Consider the following 23064-nt stretch of genomic DNA (forward strand, 5'->3'; position numbering starts at 1 on the left):
TCGGGAATGCAGAGGTACTTTTGCGTATGCATGGATCATTCAATATGAATGCTGTGAGTAGTAACTATATACCTAGGAACCAACTAGACGTTCCTGGCCCTGATACCGAATCCAAGAGGGGTACTCTGTTCAGCTCTGCCAGTGGCTGGAACCTTTATTCCAGGAATGATGACAAACCTAGCTGTAGCCTTTATCACAGCAGAATTATAATAGTTATCAAACATACATGGTGCTGAAGGAATGACAAGACAAAGAAGAGTGAATAGAAAAGGACACTGTTAGGGGAATAATACGTAACAGAACAAATGATGTGGAATTAAAGATTTAATACGGGTTCAGAGAGCAGACAAGGGGCTTACTGCGCAGTTCTGAAAGAAAGCAAAATGTTTCTGTGCAGAACGCAAACTATTCTGTTGTAAAGAATATGTCTGACTATGCGCCTCTGTGCAAGTCTGCTCCTAAGTGGGACACCATATATGGCTTTCCAAAGTGGCAGCTTTTGCGAGTCTCGCCATATTATTTTAATGGGGAGAGCAGAATGTTCCATTAATATACTGATCTTCATTTAATTGAGATATAATTGTGAAAACAAACCTAATGTCAAGGTGTTCCCCACTCTGTGTTCCGCCAAAGAGCACAATATACACGGTCTTGTAGGTGCTACCCAATACTTTTAATGGGCTGCCATTAAAAATTCTGCACAAGATGCACCTGGTCTGCAGTTTGGCACTACCGTAATGTGTAAAATATTAGAAACCTGCAAATTTAAAACAAATGGAATAATGGCAGCTACATTTTTTTTAGTTAATAACCTAATGATAGCAAAATGAGCAAAAAAAGTACAGAAAAGGTTCAGTTTTATAGACATTTGGAAAGGTTAAGTAGACATTGCTTTGTGTACTAAGTACAGGGAAGCACAGAGCAGAAGGCTTAAAACCAGCTGAATAATTGGGAAATTCTGCTACACAGTGAAGCTGAGCCATAAGTCTGGGTACACACTGTACAAAATTTCTCCTGATGCGATATCTTTAATGATTTTACGAACGACTTAAAAAAATAAATAAATAAAATAAAAGTCCCGATCAGCATGCTGATTCATGTGTACACACTAAACACATTTTACATGATTTACCTTCATCTGTCATAATCATCGGCTGAAAAGATTGTGACTCTGCACACTCCATAGAGATCTATGGACACTGCCGGTCCTGAGTGCATACACTTTGCAGAATTGAAACAACATCGTTCTATCATTGATCGACATTTTTAGTTTGGCTTAAAAATCAAAATGAAACAATACGATGAATTTTGGAACTATAAATCGTTCATCGTTGCAGCGTACACACTAATACGTTTATCATTTGATTGGCCCGATAATCGTCTGAAAACACTGTAGTGCCGGGGCCGGCAACCCCCGAAACGCGTGCCAGGCATGGACCACCTCTGTCTGACACGCCAGCGTTGAAGCTGCTTTAGTAAAGCAGCCGATGACAGCCGAAACAGAGCTTATGTGCATGCTATGAACTGGGGGGGCAACTGTGGCATACTATGAATTGGGGGGACAACTATGTGGCATTGTATGAAAAGGGGGACAATTGTGTGGCATACTATGAAAAGGGGGACAATTGTGTGGCATACTATGAATTGGGGGACAACTGCAGCATACTATGAATTGGGGGACAACTGCAGCATACTATGAATTGGGGGGACAACTATGTGTCATGATATGGGAGCACAACTATGTTTTAAAATATGGGAGCACAATTATGTGTCATGATATGATTTGTGAGCACATCAGTGTGTCATGATATAATTTGGGGGCATAACTGTGTGTCATGATATGATTTGGGGGCACATCTATGTGTCATGATATGATATGGGGGCACAACTATGTGTCATGATATCATATGATATGGGGGCACATCTATGTGTCATGATATCATATGATATGGGGGCACATCTATGTGTCATGATATCATATGATATGGGGGCACATCTATGTGTCATGATATCATATGATATGGGGGCACATCTATGTGTCATGATATCATATGATATGGGGGCACATCTATGTGTCATGATATGATTTGGGGGCACAACTATGTGGCATACTATGAATTGGGGCACAACTATAAGGCTTGATTTGAATTTGGGGCCTTAGCCTTAGTGTATGGTGGGACACAAGCTGACACTACAAAGCTAAATGAGGCATTAAATGTTGCGACTCCCATAGTTACTTAGTATCAAAACCCATGACACAAAGAAGGTACGTAGAGGAAAATGGAGATCATGAATTAGGAAACAAAAGTAGTTTTCAGAATACTTTTGAGTCTTTAAATTATTGATTTTTATCTCCGCTGTGTATACTTTGATAGAGTTACTATAATGTTCTACATTTTCAATTTATAGATGTAAGTAATCTTTACTACTTTTTAACAACGTTCAGTAGATCTACTGGTGACATCCGTGGACTGGAATGATGAGAAGTTATATAATTATTTTGATCGTTAGTTTGAAAATCTTTTCTAAATGAAGCTGTGTTGATAGAGATAAATACATAAAAGACCATCAACAAGGTAGCTGTCCATTTAATCTCACTAGAGAAAAGACTCCATGTCCCCATCGTGACAACTGGATTAATTAACTGGATCAATCACATCAATTATGCTGTTTTTGATTGAGAAAATAAGGATGGTAATTTCCTATTGAGAAAACTGCACCCATACAGCTCTCACATAGGCAGTGATTATATGCTAGAAGCTGTCTGCCAGCTTATGACCTAAGAACGTCATACACGGCTTATACATTTCAGACAACTTCAGAATGTTCCCTGTTATCTCTGGACTCATGAAAACCGACTGACAACTAAAACTACAAAATGTCAGAACATGACACATGAGAAAGTAGATCTGAGATTGTCACCTTTCAGCAACTGGATACTGTGCATTCCTCATACACTAACACTTTGTAATCTTATCTCCCAGGGCTCAGTGTCATTGTGTTATGTGTTAAAGTCTGAAAAATAAGATTCCAGCTGCGAAGGCCATTACCATCACAGCAAAACTGACAATGCTACAAATAAAAATGGCCAATGAAGTATCATTGCATTTACTATTGTGGAATAAAATTTTGGGACACATCGACATTGTTTAATATGCAGTATTCCATATTTAGATTGATAGCGCCTTTACCCCATGTGGTGAAGGTGAACCAAAGCCGATTTATGGTGGGCAAAGGGTCTATGTCATGCCACACTGTACTTCAACAAGGAAACTGGACAGAGGTCCGCAGTCATCATCCCAACTCAAGCCTTGCCCGTATAGGAGGCAGAACTCATGCCTCATACATGACCTGATTAGCAGTAGCTTAGCAGAGTTGTGTAATATTATATAGCATACTGACCACTCCCCTCATAAGCTCCGCCCCATGAACATTCCCCTGAGCGAGCAGGTCTGATAGCTCAAGCTAGCAGGGTCATGGTGACTCATACTGCTGGCTTACTTTGCAGCAGCTGCCCTCCTACAGGGACTGCACCGAATCTGTGCTTGCATCCAATAGTGACAGTCGGGCTTCATGGGTTTTTAGATAGCACAGAAAACACATGCTCAGAATGACTAGGTGCAGGAATGTCTCCTTGATCCTGTCCCCTGGGTGTTCATTGAGCTGGGAGTGACTTGAAGATGCACTCTGCATCATCACAGAATGTAACTGCCCACCGTGCAGGCAGGTGATTGCCCTTGTGGAAGAATTGTCTGTTCTTTGGGGAGTTTGGGAGGTCTAGGAAGCAATATATTACTTTCTTATGAAATTATACAGCTTTATTGTACATAGGACACAATGTTTCCTATGGTGAAAGGACAATTTAAAAAACAAACAAAGTTTGCATGATCAATGCAGCTTGAACCATAACAAAAGTATTCAAGAGGTAAATCAAAATAAAGAGAGTTTTTAAGTGTCAAATTAATTTCTCTCCCTCTGTTAATTGTATACAAATATAAATATACACATACATACATACATACATACATACATACATACCAAGGAGCCCCTCCAGAAGAGGAATATTTAATACTTATATTCTAATTATTTTTATTGTACTGTAAAGCTGTTCTTATAATTTGGCAAACCTATACCATTCTCTCCTTAGCAAACATTTATTTTTTGTGCTTTTTTTGCTATACATTTATTCCATAATTATATTTATGCACTTGTGAAAACATAATATTTTTCATATTTGCATTAGATTTATTAAAACAAATCTATCGCCAGTATAAAAAACACATATTAACTACATAACAAAACTTCAGTCTTTTGTTATGTAAAAAAATATTTCTCTCCTGTTATTTACAGAGCACTCACAAATTAACATTTCTTCTTTCATGATTCTAATGGTATTAAGAACATTTTTAACACCTTTTTTAGTGTCTAACAACTTTTGAGAATCCTGTCCATTATATATTTTAAAATAATATTTATAAAAGCTAGATATTTTCTTTTGTAAACATGCCTACTCCCATGTGTGGGAGATGCTTAAGAAGTTATTGCTTGATAATGCCAGACGGCTTAATTTATTCTACAGCTATAGTGTATAACTGGATACTGTCCATACTGTGTTAGTGATTGCAAATACACCGATATACGAGGTTCCTTTTACGGAACAACTTATGCTCCTGTGTTTTATTGGTCTTTTAAAGAAACATAACGGAAAACAAAAGTTAATTTAAAAATGATACATTTCCATTTAATTGTGCAGTAGATCTGTGAGTGATCATTGTCAACAAACAGCCACATTCCTTTCCTGTCTGACACTGTCAGATGCCGGTCACCTTCCTCCCACAGATCTACTAAATAAGTATAGGCCAGACTAATGACCACATGTTGTGCTTAACTTAATGCTCTCCCCTGCACACAGTAACTTTAATTATAGTTCCATTGATGGCTGGAAATTTCCATGTACTTTACTTAATAAATGTTACAGTATGTACCTAGTAAATAGATCCAGGTAACCAGACATTGAAGTTGGATTATATTTCTATTTATGACCAGTATTTAGTAAATAGCACTGCCACTACCATATCTACCACACTTGTGAGGTTTAGTTGTGTTTTGTCTATTCCCTGTAACTGCGGAGGTGATGGATATCAGTAGAGGGTGACTGTGTAACAATAGGTAAACATATCAGTTATTGCCTGTATATTTCAGCCATGGCGTGAGTGCTGGAAGACACAACACTTATTCATGTTTGGTCATCAAGCTCCATGGGACAAACTTGGCACATGAACAATCACCCTGACCAGGTAAGTGGCTCTCTCCTGCTGGGGCTTTGTGAGAGCTCATGTCCCTATGTTATGAACATTCCCAGCACTTTATCACTATCTATCTAAATTTCAAATGTGTCTTGTGCCCGTGGGAGCCATTCACTAAGTGCCTTTCTGGTTAAACATTTCTACTTATAATAGTTGATAGGTGGCATTTCACAATTAAAGAACAGCTGGTACACAATGTAAAAACATACATATTTTAGAAATATAACCTGTGATGAAAATAGATTGTGCGGCAGGAGAGCCGCCTCCTGTGTTAGGCTGGGTACACTGTAGAGTTTTTTTCGTCTGATTATCGGGCCAATCACGGGATAAACGACAGGACCAATATAGCGTGGTGTACGCCCAAAGATGGACGATCGTATTGCTTCATTTGATTTTAAATCGGACTAAAAATCGATGTTGTTCCAATTCTGCAGGACCGGCAGTGTCCATAGGCCTCTATAGAGTGTGCAGCGGATGGTTATGACAGATAAAGAGCACAGATCTGAAGGTAAATCGTATAAAACAGGTTTAGTGTGTACACATGAATCGGCTGCTGATCGGGACATTCAGTCGATGATAAAATCGTTAACTGTATCGTATCGGGAGAAATTCTCTGCAGTCTGTACCCAGCCTTAGAGATGTAACATGATTTCACGGACTGCTTGGTAAAGTGTACAAGTATACAAAGTGTAACTATCTCTTCTGCAAGGATGCAGCTCAGAAAACTTAAAATGATTAAACCCAAACTGTTTTACAGACACAATGGTGAGGTTATTTACATGCAGTGATCCATGTGAACAATTGAACCATTTACCTTATTATTTTATGTATACTGAAATAATTCTACCCAGTCAGATGAGGCTTCTCCTCAGTACTGATTACTGTGAAAGCAATGATGTAGCCTTTTAATCTCCATGAAATGTTCTAAATATTTATTATGCCCCCCCTCCGTTTGTTTTCATGCATGACAGAGGATAACTTCAATCCGCATTTATTTTAAATATTCAATCTGATGCCTCAAAGCGAGTAAAATATTTATGACTCCAAAATTTGCATGTCTGTTTCATACAAGAATAATGTATTGCTTGCTGCACTTAAATATTCACACTCAGGAGGATATAATGTTTATTTCATGCCGTATCACTTTCCTGGCTTTACACAGACAACTGAAGGAAAGACTTGTATCAAGAGGAAATGAAAGATGGACAGGCAGTCAGAGAAACCTTTATCTGGAGTCGGTACAAGTAAATATTTGATGCAACTTGTTTGCACATTGGAGATAGAGAGCATCCCTTAAGGGCTCCTGTCAAATCACATCCGTCTAAATAAATGTGAAATTAAAGTAAAATTACTTTTTATCTGACAACTTTAAGAAGGAAATTCAACAACAGAGGGTTGCCGGCTAGTGGTAAATGGTAAGACCCTGTCACCGTTAAACCTCAGATTTACTGGCTATAGGTGTCGCTGCCAACATCTGAGACCAGACAGGGCTTAAAATCAAAATCATTGATCCCCGTAGTAGACAGTGTATCCATGTCCTATAAAATGCACAATGTGGGCCATGGGTGGAAAAAAGTCGTGCAACCAAGGATCTCTCTCTTCACCCTCCATTTCCCATAGAGATCAATGGTTTCAATTTCAAGCTCTGCTTGTCCTTCATTAGGCTTCACAGGTTGAACAGTGAGGAGCTCAGAGACAGGGGGTAATGGTCAGAAAGCAGAACTCAGACAAACAATCCACAATGAGAGCACAAAGTAACAGCTAGTAAGATAATAAGTGCATAAACGTTTGTCTACATTTAGCAGGTAATTAGCGTGACTCGTTAATATAGAGCTCACCAGTCCAGTGAGCATTGTCAATGTCATACTGTATGTGGAATAAGTGGACTACAGCAGCTTTTATTGTATCCACAAAGTGTTAAATGCAAACAGCTTAGGTGTGTGGCAGTTTTCAACTATACACTCCAAGCCTCTTTCTCAAGTGTGTGTGGTATGATAATACTTATTACACCATTCGTAATAATCCCCATTGCAATTTAACTGCACCAATATGCAATCTTTGGTGTTTAACCTTATGTGGCTAAATGGTTAGCACTTCTGCTTCACAGCACTGGGGTCATGAGTTCAATTCCTGACCATGACCTTATCTGTGTGGAGTTTGTATGTTCTCCCCGTGTTTGCGTGGGTTTCCTCCAGGTGCTCCAGTTTCCTCCCACACTCCAAAAACATACTGGTAGGTTAATTGTCTGCTATCAAAATTGACCCTAGCCTCTCTCTCTCTCTCTCTCTGGTTGTGTAGGTTAGGGAATTTAGACTGTAAGCTCCAATGGGGCAGGGACTGATGTGAATGAGTTCTCTGTACAGCGCTGCGGAATCAGTGGCACTATATAAATAAATGGTGATGATGATGATGATGTATAAAATTCTTATTTTCCGATAGATTGCGATCAGGACCATATTTGTCTATTTAGTACCAGTCTTGTTTTATTGTTGTGTTTGTTCCCAATCATAAAGAGCTGTGGACTATGCTGGCGTAATATAAATAAAAGTTAATAATAATAGTCCACAGTCAAGGATTAGTCTGATCTGACATGACTGTGATGTGATGCCTGAAAGGACTACGACCCATTAGTAATGATTTGCTACAAAAATCACCTGCTCAAATCCCAAACCAGTACAGACCCCGGTGAACTGCTGGTTGCCACTACTGCTCCATAACTATATAACCGTTACCAGTGGTGGGGATAACGCACCCTCTGGGTATTTGCAAAATGAATCCCCACCACAAGTCCTTAAGAAAAATGAAAGAGATAAAAAAAGAGAAAAGAAAGATTTAAGAGAAGAAGAAATAAGGAGAGATAGAACGAGTAAGACAGAGAGAAAAAGATAACACAGATCAATAAATAGATAGATTTCTTTTATTCTGCATACTGAATGTGATTGTTATTATGTATGCTCATTATATGGGCTATGTATGATAAAAAATAATTATAGTTGAGTATTAAAAATGCAAAAAAAACCCTATAATATAATAAAGCTGAATAAATGTATCATGAGGGAATTGCAGAACATGAAGATCCATCTACACAGTATCTGCTTGTGACGTTCTTAGAGATTCACTTACTCAGCAGCAATGTGTCCCTGGATGTTTTTTTGAATTATGAGAGAGAAATAGAAAGAGACATAACAGGGAAACAGAAAGACATATGCAAAGGGCGCTATGGGGAAGGATGTTGCAAACTAATTTGTACTGAACACGGGAGATATCTCTGATATCCCCTGCGTTACACTATTGATAAATAGATGTGATACTATATTTTGCTATAATCCTGTGAAAACAGCAGGGGCTACAAGAGAGAGACAGAACGATAGTGAGAGAGATAGAAAAGATAATATAAAAAGACAGAAACAAGATTACAAGCCATGATATTTGCCGTGCGTCACGGGTGTGGTGACATCACGAGCCGCTGCCGATTCTGTCAATGAATATCCTGTTCACTGAGAGCTCTCATCTTCTCCCGCTACCATAACCGGTTCCCTTCTGTCATGGCTGACAGCAGAAAGTGGGACTGGAAAAGAGGATGGACCATTCTGTAGGTCAGGAGAGAGTGAGCGTGGATGTTAGAGCCTTAATGTGTAGGGAAGCATTTGGGGCAACCCTTGCCCAGGTCTGGCAACTACTGGGTAAGAAGGGTTTGAAGGTTAACCCCATCTTTATAGTATATTTTGAAACATTGCCCACCACCTCTTCTGAATTATAGGTGTCAACCCACAGGACTGCCTGCACTGCGCTGTTGGAATCATTTTTTCTATTGGGCCTCTACAGTAGAGGGCCCAATGTGCAGATAGGATGGAAAATGAGGTCGGTGATGTATGAGGATGTAGTGCGATACTATTGGTGCTAATGCAATTGCTCTGAATCAACAAGATGATGTCAGCAGAGACAACATAGAGCTTGAAATGTGGCTTCCAAGCAGTGCGAGCATAAATGAGTGGAATTGAGTTGATCTGGTGGCATTCAGTATGCATAATACATGAGCCAGGTACTTCTCTCAGAATTGAATCTCCTCCAATGGTTTTGTTGAAAAGTTTTGTTGGCAAATGCATGTGTTATGAAAAACCTGCAAAGTCCTTTCACCCTGTAGACACTGGTCTGCACCTATTTCCCCTAGTTATATTCCAGTTGCAGCATCCTTGGCTGAAGTAAGTAATTGATGTTTGATGGACATCATAATTGAACACTGCATACAGCCAATGAAAAATAAGTTGGGATAATGGTGGCAGAAGTGGGTTTTGTTCGACTGTACAGGCTTTCAAGTAAAAGAAAGTTAAGAGAGTATTCACTGAGGAAAACATTGGTTTCCCTGCAAGGGCTGTAACACCGCTGCTACTATGGGTACGGCATAGTTAATATTTACACAGGTGTACAAGTTCTCACTACACATTACACAGATTGCTCCAAGTTCAAGACCATATATCTTACATTACAGTTTACTAATGAAACAAAATGTTTCTGTATTGAAACCAAGGAATCTTATGGAAATAAACACTATAGTGTAGAGGAGGCCTTGCTTTATGTTATTAACCATAGAGCTAAAAGTAAACATACTGAATACCTTCCAACAGAAAGACTAAAATATTTATTATTTTCGGACTGAATTGTGGCATGTCCCTCAGTTTTACTATAAAAAAATGACAATTTACAGGAATTAGGAACTTTAACCAAATTCACCAGCTGCCGTACATTACACAGTATTATATGAATCCTATCTATAGAAAAAGAACAAGCTAGAAATCAGTATGTAACTAACAGTGTAGTGTTTTTTTTTATGTATTTTTACTGTAATGTTTAAGTAAAAAGCAGCAGCTCACACATTTAATGTCATTAAAAAAAAGAGAGGATCCCCATGTGTCAGCCACTGTGGTGATTCACAATGTACCACAATGTATAAACACAGTACCCTCCAATATAAATCCTACTCTGACACAGCAGCCCTTGGTCCTTTGACTTTATGATTCTTTATAACCAACAGCTCTTAAAATCCAGACATTCCCTAGAAGATATTCTATGTTAGCACCACCAGAAATGCGACAAATATATTGTTACTTCACAAAAATAAATATATTTCATGGAAAATCCTTATAGTAGGATCCATACATTCACACTAGAAACACATGACAGGCTCCATTGTAACACTGACAAAAAGAGCGGACAATTACCAGAGAAGGAAGCTGGGATGCCTTCTGGAGATATTTGTCTTCCTTTAGATTAATAAAAGGTTGCCTGGAAACACTAGAATTTAGTGGACTTGCGTTCTGCTCCTCCCTTATTAAGTTAGTAATGAAATATTCAACAAGCAGCAATAAAGATTTTGGAATAGAATGGATGTGGTATCTGTTGTGTTTTACCTCATTCTCTGGAGTAGGAGATGATGTGGCAGAGCTAAGGGATCCCTTCCGTGATCCAGGCAGATCTATTGGTGCAGACACAGGACGCTCCCACTGAGTTGCTCCAGTTGGAATGTGCCAGTAGTAAATTCCTGCAAAATCATTAATTTTCTTCCAGCCTGGCGGTAGATCTGGATCTGTTTGAAATGAATGGTCACTCCATATGTCAGCTGTAAAATGTGGAGAGAAACACAGTTATTACAGTGTACACAGTAGCGTATACATGCAAATGCATACATCCTTAATTCATGGCCAGGTTAAGATTTGTGGGGTACTGCGTGCAGTCTAACGAAGGGATGCGCAAGAAGTTTTTCTGATTGTGGTTTCCTATCGTCCGCACAGTCACACACACCAGAGGGCTTGCAGTAACTCACTGGTCCGTGCAGCCAAACGCCCATAGGGAACAAGACATTTTTAAGTTTGTTGAGCTAACGCCCCAGTAGCCCCGCCCATAGTCCGACTCTGTTGGTCATCCAATCCAATCCAATTGAAATTGATCATATCTTCCCAAACAAGTGATTCTGAAATGTGATCCATCATAGTAGAAAACGCTTCTAAGTAATTTTAGTTAAGGCCCCCATGAGTTGTCCTCAGAAGTCCATATTCACCCTCCCACCCTCTAAACAAATGTCTAATGAGAAAGTAAAGTACTGCTAGCTACATCTGAGAAGGGGCGTGCTTTAGACAAAGTTGGATACAAGATTTTTTTATCACACAGAACAACAGTGGTGCTTCAGATGGGCTGCTCATTGTAACAGGCACTATGACAGACTGTATGGAAAGTCTTTCTGTGCAAATGTATAAATATATTTATTTATAACTCTATTAATAATATTGAAAAGCTTAACAAAAATTGGATTAGAGTGCCTTTAACCCATAATAGTTCCTCTGCCAACACTGTCCTGGAGAAACACGCATGACAACTGATAAATATTTGACACCTGTCCAGAATATAATAGCTGCTATCACTGACCATCCGTGCAGACAGGTAACAAGGTGAATATAGAAGAAACCATACAGCTGTGTAACAAACAGTGGATTTAAAATGGATTTACTTATATTTGGTCAGGTGAGATTCCCGTTTAAACCCTTGAGACTGGCACAAAATGGTCATTGGATGTTTTGAATGATGAATAAAATAATTTGAAAATGAATGCTCTACTTATGAATTTGTAATGAAGCATATAAGCAAACTAATTAACTGGTAGGTGTTCAGAGACTCTGTATGTATTAAGAATCTAGCACTACCATTGCTAGCTAGGTATACCATCCATTTATACATAAGCAAATGTGCAGCCATTTAAACATTGCTGCTAAAAACATAGAAAGCTGAAATAACTTTTTGACCTTCAAGTGAATTTCAAGTGTTGTCTATTTTGAGGCAAGATAAATGATTGCCTTTTGATTTGCACTAATTGATGGTTTTGTTTGAGATCCTAGGGAGAAGTTTGAGGTTAGACACCTTACAAGCTCCCACTGCATTAGGATGCTTTCCCCTTGAGCTGTCATCCGTACAGCTGGATATGATCTATGCCAGCAATGTAATGCATTCATCCCTGCACATAGCGCAGTTCACACTCTCAGCCTGACAATATAATAAGCACATGCTGCAATTAAACAAGATTTCAGATCCCACAATAAGGCCTGAAGAGTAAATCATTGTTTTCTTCTTCCACTATTCATTACTTTTCACTGCAGAAAATTAAGCAGGGTTAATGCTAAAACAAAGCCATTGTATTATAAATTATCAGTAATCTGGGCAGCAGTGAGTGAGACATCCAGACGTTCAATCGAAGCCCGATGAACACCAGCAACGAGAATACTGAACAACCTTGACTTCAGGACTGATGAATGATTCATTACCAAATTCCATTTTGACATTCAAAGTTAGTGCAGAATCTACCGATTACATTCCAAATCAACATATTTTATAATCAATGACTTTTAAACGTCCAAAGAACTTTATACGATATACTTTGTAGTCTTTATTTCCATACTGAGAAAGAGATCATCTATATTATTGAGGACTTAGAGCAAAAAAAACTAGTCAAAATATCTTCCCACTGTGCGCAACAGTGATCTGGTACAAGTATCTCACACCTATTGACACAGTGCTCCCCGAAACATGAGTGTACTTACCCACTTTTTTCTCGTTCCCACTGGGAGATCCCAGAGGGGAAGTGAATTGTGAGGAAGTAGGGGGGAGCGTTGCGACAAATAGCGTCATTTTGGCCCCGCCCCACGATGTAAAAGCTTAATTTTGTCACAGGGACCGGGCCAAAAATGATGCAATTCACCATGAAACGCATTTTGGAGGCTCCCATTTCACTAGGAAGTGGACAGAAATGCGGGAGAATGGCCTGCTCTTCCCACAGTCTGGAAGACCTACCCGGTATCTGGGAGTCTCCCGGAATGTGTATTTAATAAAGGCCCATGTGTAAAGCACCATGTATATCAAACTGTTCATGCATCCAGATTATTACATTGCACTGACACACATAATTGTACAGTAAATATAATAAAAGCAGACATGCATTACCTAATATATTAAGTGACATAAAAGGTCCAAAAGATATTGAGAGGGGCAGAATGATCAGGTTTCAGAGCAGTGATGACAATTTCCAGTTTAATTTCTGTTGATCACCCCTCAGGTAACTGATTCTGTTAATACATGATGATGGGCCTTCATTATCCTATCTTCAGCAAGGTGGTCCACGAGATGTGTCAACAGCTTAGCCTCGGTTGTGAGGTTTCTGTTCTTAAATAGTGGGAACGGCAACTAAGATGTAGTGACATGGGGGCACATTTATCAATGTTCGGCAAAAGTGAGAAATAGTTATCAATCCTTATCGCATATATAAGGATTGAACTATTTCTCAAATTTATGAACAACAGATCACAGAAACAGCAGTTCCAGCTGGCGTACATTAACATGGCAAGTTCCCGAAAAATATTTTTTTTCGGGACTTGTTAGATTGCGGCCAGAGCAGTAACCATACTTTTGAATGGTGACTTCTCGCAAAAACGATCAGGAGTGCAAAGCAGCAGATATCCATGATATCTGCTGCGATGCACCTTTAATAAATTTGCGGAGGGCACATCGGGACCTGATTTCCACGGTAAGTGCACGATAGTGCACTACCGTGATTTCTTAAATATTCCCCTTGGTTTGGAAGATAACATTGCCTGGAAAAGTGATTGCTGGTAGTCTGGACATTTTCAGTATTGTTATATGGTGGTTGGGCAGGTGCAGCGATAAAGATAAAATAGGGCATGTTGTCAAGGTCAGGAGCCATATAGCTCAGTAATCCAATGTATGCAGCAGAGGGTAGGAGACTGACTGCGGGGATGAAGAAGGTAGGGATAAGAGTCCATGGGTATATGTAACAGTTGGGGGGTACGTAACCCACTTGGAAGCTGCAGACCAGGTGAGGAATGAATGGTATTTCCTATAAATGCATATTTGCCAACTTTTTAAATGTGTACTCTGGGAGATCGGAGTACAGATCATGTGACAGAGGGTAGGAGGGAACGTGACGATGTCATTATGTCACTATAGCCCCGCCCCTACCATAAAATACAAAATTCACAGTATTGAATAACGGGAGGTGGGGCTTAATGACGTGATTAAGCCCCACCCCCGCGATTCAATGCCGTGAATTTCAGCATTTTACAGGGTCCGGGAGGTTTGTCTACTCTTCCAGGAGTCCGGGAGGACTCCCCGAAATTCGAGAGCTTCCCGGAAATTTCGGGAGAGTAGGCAAGTACGTATAAATGTTTGGTACATGTTAAACTACGGTTTACATTGGAATAAATAGTTTAGATAGCTGTGAGGTTATCTATTCATTGCTAAATGTTGTAGTATATTCCTTCCCTCACTGTGTCTATTGCTTTGGTAAAAAAAAACTGCTGGCGGCAGTGTTTAAAGGCCCTTATGTGTGCTATTATCCCCTTGGCCAATGGTTATATGAATAACCTACATACCGATAACCAATTATGTACACTATAACCATAAGGAATATGCATAGTATATACTTATGCTATTATATTATAAATGGACACATATTTACCATCTTATTTACCTACAGTGTCAAGTAATAGACTATAATCTTTAATGATTATCTTCATGTATCCACCTGTTTTAGGAATATACTGGAAACATATTCCTACAAGGTACCTATTTCTTCTCTCCTTTGTGTTAATACATTAACCAGGGCTATGTACATTTGCTTGAAAAAAAGTGAATGGAAATGTCATACATATAAAATAGGAAACCATGTTATGCTGGGAGAAGAAAGCCAGGCAATTGGCCCGATCACAAAGTCCTTTGAAATTGGAACAACGTTTACAATAAACCTATTCACAACCACTTCTGGATTGCTGCAGGCTCCCAGGACGGGTGCATCTACAGATGCTTTCTAATGAAATACCCAATTTCCATTAAATCAATCTAGCTGTGCTGAAGGTACTGCAGTAAAAAATATTATTGTAGGTATTGAGCAGAGAATAATCTAATAACAATAAGTGGAACTGAGAAGAAAATGAAAAATATCCCAATCAGTCAAGTAGACAGTGAGCAATAGTATTTTTTAATATATTCAATGTTTTAGTTTCCCACTGTGAGAATTCCCTGGAGAAATACTTTCTCTTTGCACTTATTAGATTGTCTGTAAAGTGAGTGCAGCAGGGTAGGATTGTATATTGATAATTTCAAAAATTACTTTGCAAAAAAATTCATTTTAACTTTCACGTCAAAGACGTGTACAGCATTTTAATGCTAGATATTGACAATGGTGCTTTTGCAGTTTTTGGGCATTTTTTTGCATGTATGGAAAGCAGTGTGGAAAAATCTTAATCTTAACTAAACAGTACTTAAAAAAATAATAAAGACAATCTAAACAAATTCCATGTGACATTCCCAACCAGGCTTTCTAATAGAAAGTTGGCGAATACTGGCTGATTTAGTTCAATGATCCAGAGTAATGTTTGTGTGAGTAATTAATTACATACCTCCCAGTATTTCTTGGGGAATGGGGCAACGTGCACATGATAATCGGCGTGGTCACGCATCATGGCGAATGTCCACAGCCACCCGGGGGTTGTCTGCCTCCCACTCCCTCTCCTAAAATCACCCTTTGAATGATGCACATACCAGAGCTATATATAGCAGCAGTAAACGGTATCTTCTTCCAAACTTTATGGCCTGATCGGGACAAAGTTGTCCCAAATGGGAGAACAGGAAAGAGTCCTCAAATCAGGACTGTCCCGTCTAAATTAGGACAGTTGGAGGTATGCAAAAAGACTGATGCTTGTGGAACATACTGCCTTGGTTATAGTATTTGTTTATTAGCAAAATATATAAATGTGAGCAAACTAAATACTGCTTTAATCAGTGTTAATAGAGTTAATCCACAATGGGAATAGGTGTAGCTAGTGCTTGAGGTCGGTCTGCATTACCCTTTCCGATACAGTTATACACGTCATTTGAATGTTCCAAAATATAATAATGTAGAAGCGAATAATCTCAACATCTGTTCTTTATGCAGGGATGGATTTCATTTTTGGGGTTCCCTAGGCAGGTTTTGCTGCCCTACCTCCTCATCTCCATTACCATAGTTCTCCATGACCTCAACTTACTCTAAGGTGTATATTTATCAAGCTGGGATTCTCTGGCTAGTTTGAAAAGTGGAGATGTTGCCTATTAGAATCTGATTGGTTGCTATAGGCAACATCTCCACTTTTCAAACTAGCCAGAAAATCCCAGCTTGATAAATATACCCCTAAGTGTCACCTACATTAAAGAAATGAAGAAATGTACTAAATAGCAAGTGTATTCTATACATAACTAACAAGGCTGACTATTGTGATGCTGGCATACTGTTGTGATCAGCATTATTGGCACCCCTGAATCTTAAGTACATCATGTACAATATCTCTTGAAAAACAGAAATGTAGTGAAGCAGCTTTGGTCTATAGACATTCATGTTTGGCATAGAATAGCTAAAGATTAAATAATAATTTTAAAAAGCAATAGCAGGATAAGCTATAAAAATTGAAGATTGCGATGACAATTTCTGGCTCCCTTTTGAGCAATTCAAATGAATTTGTAAAAAGAGCTAGATTAGACTCAAATGTGATAAATTAGAATCACCTGTGATAAATTGTCAGTGATCACATTACTTAAAGTAACCAATGAATTGTAGCTGTAATGTTTAAAAAGGCCACTTTATAGTCCCTGTTACCATGGTGAAAACAAGAGAGCTGTCTGACAACATGGGAAGTGCTATGATAACCAAACACAAGACCTCTAAAGGGTGCAAGGTCATCTCCAAAACCCTTGGCATCCCAGTTTCAACAGTGTGCAATGTTATTAAGAACTTTGCTACTCATGGAACTGTGAAGAACCTCCCCGAACGTGGAGGAAAGAGGAAAATTGATGAGAGAAGTCTTCAAAGATTGGTACGAACGGTGGAAAAACAAAACACCACGTAAAACATCCAGAGAGCTGAATGGGTGACCTGGAGCAATCTGAAATTATGGTATTAACCCGTCCCATACGCCACACACTAAACCAAGAAGGGCTAAAAGTAACGACTGTTCTTTGCCAAAACGTACCTAGACAAACCACAATCCTTCTGGGCAAATGTACTGTGGACAGATGAAGCCAAAATAGAGCTCTGTGGGCTGCAGAGCAGCGATTTGTTTAGAGGTGACAAAATTAAGCTTTTTAAGGAGAAGAACACCCTACCTACGGTTAAACATGATGGAGGATCCATAATGTTCTGGGGCTGCTTTGCTGCCTCTGGTACTGGAGGCCATGACCATAGTGAAGGAATCATGAAATCACAGGATTATTATGGTATTTTGGATCGACATGTGCTACCCAGTGTAAGAAAACTAGGTTTGGGTCAAAGAACATGGGTCCACGATAAAGACCCAACACACACGTCCAAAAGCATAAAAGAGTTATTGAAATGGGAAAAATGGACTGTTTTAAACTGGGCAGCAATAAATCCAGACCGCAATCCAATTGAAAATCTTTGGCGAGAGCTGCAATCTGCCATTGGGAAAAGGAATCCTGCATCAACAAATTGCAATGGAAGAATGGGAGAAACTACCAGCAGAACGGTGCAAAAAGCTTATAGATGCCTTCAGAAAACGTTTGGGGGCAGTCATTGCTGCCAAAGCATATGCAACCAAATATTAAGGGACGGTGTCTTTAATTACTTTCATATTTTATATTTTGTCTTTGACATTACTACATGTAATTTAAAGAGGAAAAGATTTATTTATTTTTGTAAATTTCTTTATTTTCACACTTTGTAAAAAAAGAGCCACATTTCCGGTGAATAGAACAATACAGTATACAAAAATTGGTCCTCATTATTTTATGTCTAAAATGGAAAGTTTTTTGGGGTTCATAACTTTGGAAATCCAAATTAAAATATTCTGATGATACGAAGTTGGTACTTTTCCATTTATTACTGAAGACATTTTACAGGTTAAAAAAAAATTCAAGGATGCTGATAATGTTTATAAGTAAGACTGCTTACCCTACAATGTTACCACCCCAGGATCGTGCCTATGTAACCTTACCACAAATCCAGACTGTACATGCTTTATCCATCCTAGATGACCCTAGGACATCTGTCTTTCTGATGGGATGTGATCACCAGCTGTTACACACACATTCTAGAGTGGATGTGATCACCAGCTGTTACACACACATTCTAGAGTGGATGTGATCACCAGCTGTTACACACACATTCTAGAGTGGATGTGATCACCAGCTGTTACACAAACATTCTAGAGTGGATGTGATCACCAGCTGTTACACACACATTCTAGAGTGGATGTGATCACCAGCTGTTACACACACATTCTAGAGTGGATGTGATCACCAGCTGTTACGCAAACATTCTAGAGTGGATGTGATCACCAGCTGTTACACAAACATTCTAGAGTGGATGTGATCACCAGCTGTTACACACACATTCTAGAGTGGATGTGATCACCAGCTGTTACACAAACATTCTAGAGTGGATGTGATCACCAGCTGTTACACACACATTCTAGAGTGGATGTGATCACCAGCTGTTACGCAAACATTCTAGAGTGGATGTGATCACCAGCTGTTACACAAACATTCTAGAGTGGATATGATCACCAGCTGTTACACAAACATTCTAGAGTGGATGTGATCACCAGCTGTTACACACACACATTCTAGAGTGGATATGATCACCAGCTGTTACACAAACATTCTAGAGTGGATGTGATCACCAGCTGTTACACACACACATTCTAGAGTGGATGTGATCACCAGCTGTTACACAAACATTCTAGAGTGGATGTGATCACCAGCTGTTACACAAACATTCTAGAGTGGATGTGATCACCAGCTGTTACACAAACATTCTAGAGGGGATATGATCACCAGCCGTTACACACACATTCTAGAGTGGATGTGATCATCAGCTGTAACACAAACATTCTAGAGTGGATATGATCACCAGCTGTTACACAAACATTCTAGAGTGGATATGATCACCAGCTGTTAAACATTCTAGAGGGGATATGATCACCAGCTGTTACACACACACATTCTAGGGTTCACTCTTTTCTAGGGTAGAACTGTTACTGCATCTGAACATTACTCAACAAGGGCATCTAGGCTTGTTCTAAGATCAACATCCTTTCCTGTGATCACAATCTGCTAGCAGCACTGTTCTTTTTGCCATTGTTAAATTAAAAGTATAAAATTCAATATTTTATTAGATATCTTATTAGATACAATTGTATATAATATTTAACATATTCATCACAAATTTTCTGTCTGTAATTGCCTTCCTTTTTTAAACAAGTTTTTTTTTCTTGTTTATGTTATTATTTTAAAGGTAGAAACTTGAAAAGTAAAATGTTTTATCTCTTATATATTTGATTATAGAGAAGCATGAAAATGAAATGGAAAGGACTTCACATAATAATTGTAAGAGCAAAAATAGCATCACCTACCCTCGTAATTAACAATCACGATGGTCAGCATACATTCTCTCCCCAACATCCTGAAGGCATACACGATACCTCACTAGCAGAGAGAAAACACTACAATAATGTCTATTTTTGGTAACACTGCTCATCAAGGGGAGAGAAATAAACAGCAGGAGAGTTGGAAATTTGGACTGCTCATTCTTCACAGCATGAGAGGTTGTCATGGCAACAAGAAGCGCATCTCTCATGCAGTAACTGAGATAAAGTCACGTGGTGAGCAGGGAACCACAGAGGCACAACCTTCACTACAGTGCTACAGTTACCATCTGCCAGCCACACAGATCTGTCTCTCTTTAAAGGAGATATATGGTCCCGTGTGTCTTGTTGCTGGTGGCAGCATGTATCACTAGTGGCAGGGGGAACATCTCCATGAGATGACGTAGATATGTCCATGGCAATTTGTCTAGGACTCATTTTTTTGTGATAGGGAGAATGTATAGGATAACTGGGAAGCAATCCGTGAGGGAAGGGGGTGGAGTCAGTGCCAAGCTGCCCGCACTCTGATTGGTAGCCCTGGCAGCGCTTTATCACTCACGTTTCATGTACAGTATCATCATTATCTATAATATAAATGCTTAGTGGCGTGTGTTAGTCTGTCTGTGTGTGTGTGGAAAAAATAAAACCAAGCTGCAGCGCCACCTGCTGGGCGGAGTTATACACTGACCTACTAAATTCTTAGCGTGTGTGGGGAAAAAAATTCAGAAAGGGCTGAAATTTGGTATACTAAGATGTTTTTAATTTGTTAATTTAATTTGTTAATTGTTAAAAGTGTTTATAAAGATTTAAAAAAAATATATATATATTTCTTGAAGGAGAAGTGACAGTTGGGAGTGGTTGGTGGTTGCTGGGGGTGAAAGTGGGGAGTGGTTGGTGGTTGAGGCCTGGGCTATGGCCCAAATGCATGACAAGAACCTTTTTAACACCTTAAGTAGCTTGATTTGACTAGAATGCATGAGTATCATGCACGGGTTAACATATATATATATATATATATATATATATATATATATATATATATACACACATATATATATACACACAGTATATACAGTAGTAATGTTCTTGGTAAAATGCCTAAATACCCAGTGCTGTCACACTGATGGGCTTCTTGCTTTACACAGTTATGGGCATTTTGCTGGGATGCTCTGGGATGCTTGCTGAGCACAACACTTGGCATCATACAGTGCACCTTCAAGCCACATGGCAGTACATTTTATTGGAAAGTTTGCAGAGTATATACCTGGGAATTTTGCTGGGCGTATTTCTGGGCGCCTTGTTGGGCACAGTTCTGGACACACTACATGGCATATTACTAGAAATATTACTTCTTATGCTAATATTAAGCATATTACATCTTTATTACTTGCCACAACACATATTGGCTGGGCTCATTGTACAGCACATTACATGTTGTTGTGCTTATTGAAGCATTACAGTTACTTGAGAATATTAGTTGTCATATTACGGCTTGTGCATATAATATGACAACATCTTGCTGATATATATATATTACATTCTTCTGGGTTACACTGCTATGGGACTATGTTATGGCATTGTGCTGTAAATCATGGAGTCAGAGACACTGAGATGGCGTGCGCAGTACTTACTTTTTTACCTATCTGTTTGTGTTATGTACATACGTATTTGCTACAACACCCTTGCTAAGTTAGTATGTGCGTGCGTGCAAGCAAACCCAGGGTCAATCAATTAATTTTCCAGGCTGTCAGTTCATTTTTCTTTCCCTGGGACATCTACCTGAGAGAGAGGTGAACAATCTACTGCAAAACTCTGAGCGGATGTTTTCTTCTTTAGTGATACGTGTTTAGACACCCAACTGATAGTCAGGTGAGACTGCTGTATTAGTCTGATGTGCAGGATTTTCTGCTGTTCTTTATTTTCTTGAAACCGTTTAATAAAACTGGCTATGTGTCAAGACTCCTCCGACAGCAACATTTCTTTCTCTGTCAAAAGTGTCACCGGCGCAGATAAGTGAAGCCACACGCGCACTGGACTTGAGCTTCCAGTTCCAGTCAAAATAGAATTAAAATATTTTTCTAAAAGATAAATTGTAAAAAAATATTTAAAAATAAATAACTTTATTTAAAAAACAAACCACAGGACAACCCTCATTTGGAGGACAGTGGAGGTACTTGTATCACTGCTGTCCTTGGCTTCCCTGTGATGGCTACCACCGACAATATTCATCACCAGCAGGGGGCTTTGGTAAATAGGGAGAAGCCCAAAATCCTGTGAAAACTCCTGTTTAGGGCTTATCTCAATTTGATAAATAGACACCTCAGAGAGGCCACTTTATTGTACTCTATAGGCAGACCTCTAACCCCAGGAAAGGGGATCCCGCATAGCAGCAATGGTAATTACGCTAGGCTCTGCATTTTCAAACCACCAGAGATTTGGGCATTTGCTTTGTATACTAGAGACTTGGGGCTAGATTTACTAAGCTGCGGGTTTGAAAAAGTGGGGATGTTGCCTATAGCAACCAATCAGATTCTAGCTATCATTTTGTAGAAGGTACTAAATAAATGAAAGCTAGAATCTGATTGGTTGCTATAGGGAACATCCCCACTTTTTCAAACCCGCAGCTTAGTAAATCTAGCCCTTGGTGTCTATATTTTATAGTAGTCACTAAAATACTCTCTGCATTGTGTATTGGGCAGTAAAAGAACCTGTGCATTGTATATTGGTCATTAGGATGCTATTTGTCCTGTAAATGGGTCATGAAAATAATAATTGTTCTTATTTTTTAGCGACTGGAAAACAACTCCTACATTAGAAAAACCAGGCTCATTGGTTTCTCCTCACGCTAGGTACACTATACTAGTCGTCTCCACAGATCACACTGCATGTGGTACAGCTGAGCACTGTTATCATGTTTATGCGGGCACAGTTGGCCACACATATGTTGTGGCCACAATCTGTCTCTGGCACTGCCTATCACTAGCCACTCCCAGCTCCATGCCCCCAGAAGGAACTCTGGATTGATATGTCGGTCCTTTCTCACCAGGGTGAGCAGGGACATAGCTCCCAATTTCTCAGCAGTTGTTACAAAGGTGGTAACTAGGAAGACTGTCAAACTTGGAATGCCCCCCTAAATGGGGACGAGGTATACAATACACGTAGCTGCCAGAAAGGCACATTGAGCAATAGAAAAAGAAAAAAACAACATAATTTACTATTTCTCCATATTATTTAACATTGCTCTATCACCCAGTAAAAGGTGCAGGAGCTCTGCCCTTCCCCCT

At 39.2% G+C, this 23064-nt stretch overlaps 1 protein-coding gene across 9 annotated transcripts in view; it reads right to left on the reverse strand.

The window, feature by feature from the left end:
- The window catches only part of APBB2 (amyloid beta precursor protein binding family B member 2), a 252123-nt gene that overhangs the window by 100521 nt on the left and 128538 nt on the right, over nucleotides 1–23064 (reverse strand). For all 9 annotated transcript variants that reach the window (XM_075194986.1, XM_075194977.1, XM_075194960.1 and 6 more), the window contains one exon: nucleotides 10715–10923. In XM_075194986.1, coding sequence (XP_075051087.1) covers nucleotides 10715–10923 — 209 coding nt within the window. The remainder of the gene's footprint in view (nucleotides 1–10714; nucleotides 10924–23064) is intronic.

Source organism: Mixophyes fleayi, chromosome 1, assembly GCF_038048845.1.
Source record: "Mixophyes fleayi isolate aMixFle1 chromosome 1, aMixFle1.hap1, whole genome shotgun sequence".
Taxonomy (NCBI): domain Eukaryota; kingdom Metazoa; phylum Chordata; class Amphibia; order Anura; family Limnodynastidae; genus Mixophyes; species Mixophyes fleayi.